This window comes from Belonocnema kinseyi, chromosome 1, assembly GCF_010883055.1.
Source record: "Belonocnema kinseyi isolate 2016_QV_RU_SX_M_011 chromosome 1, B_treatae_v1, whole genome shotgun sequence".
Taxonomy (NCBI): domain Eukaryota; kingdom Metazoa; phylum Arthropoda; class Insecta; order Hymenoptera; family Cynipidae; genus Belonocnema; species Belonocnema kinseyi.
The window spans coordinates 115,096,712-115,102,676 of NC_046657.1; the positions used below are offsets into that span (position 1 = coordinate 115,096,712).

Here is a 5,965-nt window from a genome sequence, read left to right on the forward strand (position 1 = left end):
TTCCTTTGTCTCAGGAGTGTAATGGTGTATCCATGTTTCATCCGCAGTCACAAATCGACGAAAAAATTCCTCACGATTCCGACTTATGTGCGCCAAAAGAGCAGATGAGCCATGAACTGAGTCCAATTCATTTTTGATCTCATATGGAGTTAAACCCTTTAAATGAAAATGTTTGATTACCGCTCTGAACTCGTTTTTTTCCATTTTTCTTAACGAACAATTTTTTTTCAATTGGTTATAAAAACACGTAAACTCAGAAGATGTGGACTGTGACTGCACCATATATCTAGTCGGGAGTGGTGCTGACTGAAAACAGATGATTTTGAGCGATTCGCGCGCCATTTGTTGGTTATTCTAAGGACTTATTGAACTACCCTCGTAATTCAAAACCTCGTTCGGAAAAAGTTATTTCTCTTCTTATTACGTTTTTTGGTTATTCAAGATAATACATAGATACATTAAAAATAAGCGAAAATCGTATCACAAAAAAAAGTATAATTTCACTGGGAAACTATATGCTTAAAAATAAAAAACAAGTTGGTCAACGATTTCGCAGTCACGGCAAGTCTGGGAACCGCAGAACCATAAGTGGGAAACCATAAAATTAAAATTAGTATAATTTTTCTTTCATAATTGATAAAAAAACATCTAAAGCACAAAAAATTGGTCTTTTACCTGTCAGATATTCACAAACGACCCACTTACGGCAGTCATTTGTGGATATTTCTTGAGATGTTTTGAAGGTTATGATACTTCTATTATGCACCATTTTTGGCCCGACTGGGTCTCGGTGGGAACTCGGTCAGATCCCGTCCGGGCAATTAACAAAATAGTATCCCGATTTAACCCAGTCAGATTCTGGCCAGAACCCTTCTTCTGGCTAATAGTCATCCTGTCATTTTTTTTATATGTTTGACAGCTTAACGATAAATTGTTGGAAAATGCACCAATAGCTGCTAGGCAGTTAACGAGTTTCGAACTGTTGACTATGAAAACAAAAGAATCTGAAATTTTAGTAAGTACTAAAATGACGTCCATAGAATTGTCGCGAGCTCCCGGACTACTAGAGTTAAAGCTAACTGATGTGAGAGGCGTGACTGATTACAGAAAGACTGGATTCAATACTTATCAATACCTCTCTTTTATAAGGGGAGGAACGCGAAAACCAACGGACATAAAAGGCAAACGCTGCTACTGATTTCATTTTTATAAAGCAATATTTCGTCGATGAACTATAGCGTCTATTAAAATGACTTTTGACTTTATAATCTAGAAAAAAACTGGTTAAAGTATCTCATATGAAGACTACTCACATTCAAATTCCTAAAACGAATCACGAGAATCTTCTCCAAATTATAAACTGTCATCTGTCGAATCATCGTTATCTGAATTATCAGAATCTGTTCCATTGTCTGAATATTCATCGCTGCTTGAATCGTCTAAATTTACAGGCTTGCAGGCTCTGTATAAGTTACTCAGATCGGTACTTCTCAGATGGCTGAATATTTGCTCCAAAACCAAAAAAGGTGCTTCCCATTTCAAAGCTTTTTTAAAAGGTTCCTCGTTCTTGCCCAGCATTCATAATCTTTTTTCCCCTCTTTCCATACGAGATTTCAAAACGTTCGCATATTCTGGAAACAATTTATGGTATATTTAAATTCATATTCTTTACTATCATGTGGTTTGCTGCGTAGGCAACTAATTTTATTTCGTCTCCTACCACAATATCCAAATAAGACACGCCTTTCACCATTGAATCGTTCATTAACTCCAAATTCTGTTCATTAATGTCTTCTTTACCAGCCTCTTTCCTGGCTATCTCTTTTGCTATAGAACACATCATTCCTAAATATAGCAGAGGATTCCTCTCATATATGTTATCACCATTCTCGTCAAAATCATCTTGATAAGGTCGATTGCATATTGAACAATTTTGTGGCTCCTTCCAGTCATGAATCTTGTAAGACATGAATCCTGCTCTTCTTGCTTGAGGAATATAATCAGTCCAGTTAGCACCTAAACGATTGCATTCACAACATCGTTTTGCAATTTGAGATATTATATTTCTCGCAATCTTGCAAGCAGTGTCCCCATTACTATTTAGAGCATCCACGTTGACATCATACTGTAATAAAAGATCTGCTGCATTTTTGTTTCCTATTACCACAGCGTGGTGAAAAACAGTTCGTCCTTCGAGGTTTACCCCATCATTAGGATCAGAGCCATACTCTAGCAAGAGTTTAATTTTATCAGTTTCAGGCACATATTTTCAATCACCGTTTTTATCCTTCTCTGGAACTAGCACGCCTATAATGTAGAATAGTGGTGTTTCATATTTATTCCTAGCATTTAAATCTGCACCACAACGCAGAGGAAGTTTGAGCATTTTTGTAACTGCTCTGTTTTTGAGTGCATAAAGCAATAAAGATTCTCCCTTTAAAGTTATTTTCTTAAAAGACTCCCCTTTTCGTAACAAAATTTCTAAAATGTCTAGATTGCCTGCTTCTACGGAATGATAGAACGGTGTCAGTCCTTTGGAACATACTGAATTCAACTTAGCACCATACTCAATCAGCTTATTTATTATTCTTTCGTGGCCTTTTGTAATAACAGTGTGTAGGGGGAAATGTATTTCATCACTATTAATGCAAACCGACAACCCTTTCTTCAAGAGAATCTCAACCATATCAAGATTTTAATTCATAACTGCAATATGCAGTAGATTCTGATTAGGAAAATTTCTTCAGTTCATATTACCACCAGCTTCTAGAAGTGTCCGCAGAATTTCCACATTATTTTCAAAAACGGCAATTGGGATAGAAGGATGCCCATCATCAGAACATTCATTAACATCGGCTCCATATTTTAATAACATATCGATAACACTTTTATTTCCTGCTTTAGCGGCAAACTGAAGTGCCATTTGACCATTCCCATGTTCGATACATAATGGAAAATTTTCACAACTGAAAACGTTTTCGATGCACTTTGAAAAATCGCGGTATGGTGAACGAAGTTTTGTTTTAACATCAGCATCGTGGAGTAAAAGTATTTTTACAATTTCCTCATGTCCTCCTTTAGCGGCAACAATAAGAGGAGTAGAAAATTGGTTAGATTTATTGAAATTAGCAAGTGCACCATTCTTCAGAGGCAAATCGACAATCTCTTTATGTCCTTCTTGGGCAGCAGCGTGGACAGGCGTAATACCTTTTTCGAAACTGGAATTCGGATCGGCTCCTTTCTCGAGGAGAGTTCTGACCATTTTTTCATGTCCATGGTAAGAAGCTACGTAAAGAGGACTGAAAGCTTCATCCCATTTAATGATCCAGTGGCGACCTTCTTGAGTGAGATCAACTATACCGTAAGTTTCTAATATTGAATTACATTCTGTCGACAATTCAAAACTCGTTTGTCCCACAACATCAACGGGAGTATCGTATTTTAGCAAAAGTTGTAATATAGTCTCATGTCCTTTTTGTGCAGCAATATAAAGAGAAACAAAACCTCTGCCAGTGGGACAATCTGCACGAACACCAATCTCCAGGAAGAGTTTGACTACATCCTCATGTTCACTGTCCACTGCAACATGGAAATGCGTGTATCCGTGTTCTCCTGCTGGGATGAAAAGGCAATTAAACGAGCCATATTCTAGAAAAATATTGATCATTTCTTTGTGCACTTTTTGAGCAGCCATATGTAGAACGGTATAACCATTTGAAGATGTTGAAGTATCAAATGGAAACTGACGAAGATTTCTGGTGACTGTCCAATCTGTCCCTTGTTGCAATAGAAGTTTGACAATATCTACTTTTCCATTTTCGATCGCAGCATGAAGAGGCGTCATTCCTGTTCTTTCAAAATGTTGATTAAAATTTATTTTTCTGAGCAAGAGCAGTTCAATCAACTCTTTTTTAGCTGTGGCCGCAGCATAATAAAAGTACTTTATGCCACTGATGTTACCTAGTGACAAAGGTATAATATTTTCAAGACGTTTTTCATTAATCTCTCTATCCAAAATATTATCAATTGTTGACATATTTACTTTGTTGAAGACATAAAAATAAAGGAGTTTTAGAAAACCGATTCTTTAATTCATAGTTTGCACCCTGATCCAAAAGCAAAGAAACAAACTGAGAATGCTCCATTCGAGCAGCAACATGTAAAGCTGTATCGCCATCTTTTGAAGTTGCATTCAAATCGGCTCTTTACTCAGAATTAGAGGTAATATATTTATATTGTCGCATTCTGCTGCTCCTGGGAACCATTTTCGAAAAGAATTGATAAGCAAACCACTAGTGATGAGTTTGATTTCTTCTTGATTTACTTTTTCCACGGCTAAGAATAATTATTCTTGAATTTTTTTCTTCGTAGTTTTATTTTCTTATAAACTTGATCGAGTATCCGCAACTTATTATCTGAGACTTAGTTAAAATGATGAAAGACGTTCTGTCTAAAACAGAAAAAATAATCCAAATATATGTGTATCATAGAAAAACAAAAATTTATTTAAATTATTTTCCACCCAGAAAAATTTCCTCTTGTATCAGAAAAATGCTTCTTTACATGAATGGAATTTTCTCTTAAATTTAAGTTTGAAAGGAATTTAATTTGTCTTCAAAAAACTTTTCCTGTAGAAACATCATTCCGCAACAAACTCTACCTATTCATGTAGTCAAATAACTCGTTTAGTGTTATCCTATATATCCTCTAGCAATTATCCTCTAGAACATACATTGATCCCGTTAGGAGTGAACGCTGGATGGCGCAGCGATTGCGCTCTCTGTAGAACCTAGTCATTTCAGCAACTTAGGTATTGATAGCGGTCTACGTCCGCAGTAAAATTAGTGATGAGAGACTGGAGTCAGAGGTTAACAAATTAGAAACTTTATTAATTCAGTGCGATACATTGCGCGTACCGCGAGACTAGTGTATCTTTGCGAGGCTGACGACTGACTGTGTAGAGGCGGTGTTCTACTTGCTAGAGAGGAAACTCTCGCATCGCTTCCGATGCCTACTTGACCACGGGTCACGCGTAGAGAGTGGAAACTCGCTCGTTGGTTCCACCCCGCTGAGTGGAGTAGTGGGGGTGCTACGACCCTACAGTACTCCCCCCCGAGTGACGTTACATTATGAAAATGACGATTTAATGAGAGTAGTGGAGTTTTTTTTTTATCGAGCCTGTCATGGCAATATTTGCTATAAAAAAAATTTAGCCTACTCGCAGTAATTTATAAGATTATGATTAAGAAACGCTCGCGACGTGCGAGATGGTGATTACAAACATTTAAAAACTTTAGTGCTTATGGCACTTTAGGAAACATTATAACTTAAGTTTTACGAAACGCAGGTGAAAACGTAAATGATATATATAGAGAAAACGAATATAATTATTTCAGGGGTGAATACCTTCTATAACTACGCATTTGGCTTACAATCTTTGGCGGAAGTGATACACTACATTATTTTCGCAGGTACTCAGATACTAATCATACATATTTTAAGCGTAGCTTTAATATCTAGGAGGTTGATTAAACTTTATTCTTCGAGTATTGCTAGTAATGAACCTGACGCGTTATTAGGTAGCGAAAGATACATTCTTTTTACGTGCGTACGTTTTTAACGGTGGAGTTACCGTAGCTAAATTATCTGAGGTAACAGGAATTACACTTGGCACAGTCTTTTCGTTTACATTAGTCGTTGAGTGATTAGTAATATCGTCTCGGAGGAAGTACGCAGGTTTTACATTTTCTACTGATACTTGACGTGACGATCCGTTAACGTCGATTTCGAACACGCGGTCTGAGGTTCGCTTGATTACTTTATGTGGGCCGGTGTACGGACGCTCAAGGGATTTTTTTCCTGTTCTGACTCGAAGGAAAACGTGTGAGCAAGAGTTTAAGTCTTTATGTAAGAATGCTCGTTTCTTGCCGTGATGCCCGACCGATACTGGCTTGACCGATCGCAT

The 5,965-nt window shown here is 37.1% G+C and overlaps 2 protein-coding genes across 2 annotated transcripts; both read right to left on the reverse strand.

Moving 5' to 3' along the window:
• Positions 1-2,743: 2,743 nt before the first annotated feature.
• Positions 2,744-4,036, reverse strand: LOC117179741 (ankyrin-1-like). Its single transcript, XM_033371805.1, has one exon. The coding sequence runs from the start codon at positions 4,034-4,036 to the stop codon at positions 2,744-2,746; it is 1,293 nt and encodes a 430-aa protein (XP_033227696.1).
• A 1,539-nt stretch (positions 4,037-5,575) lies between these two features.
• Positions 5,576-5,965, reverse strand: LOC117179746. Its single transcript, XM_033371818.1, has one exon. The coding sequence runs from the start codon at positions 5,963-5,965 to the stop codon at positions 5,576-5,578; it is 390 nt and encodes a 129-aa protein (XP_033227709.1).

Coding starts and splice junctions, on each gene's coding strand:
- LOC117179741 (XM_033371805.1), bottom strand. CDS start 4,036: ATGTCAACAATTGATAATATTTTGGATAGAGAGATTAATGAAAAACGT.
- LOC117179746 (XM_033371818.1), bottom strand. CDS start 5,965: ATGCGATCGGTCAAGCCAGTATCGGTCGGGCATCACGGCAAGAAACGA.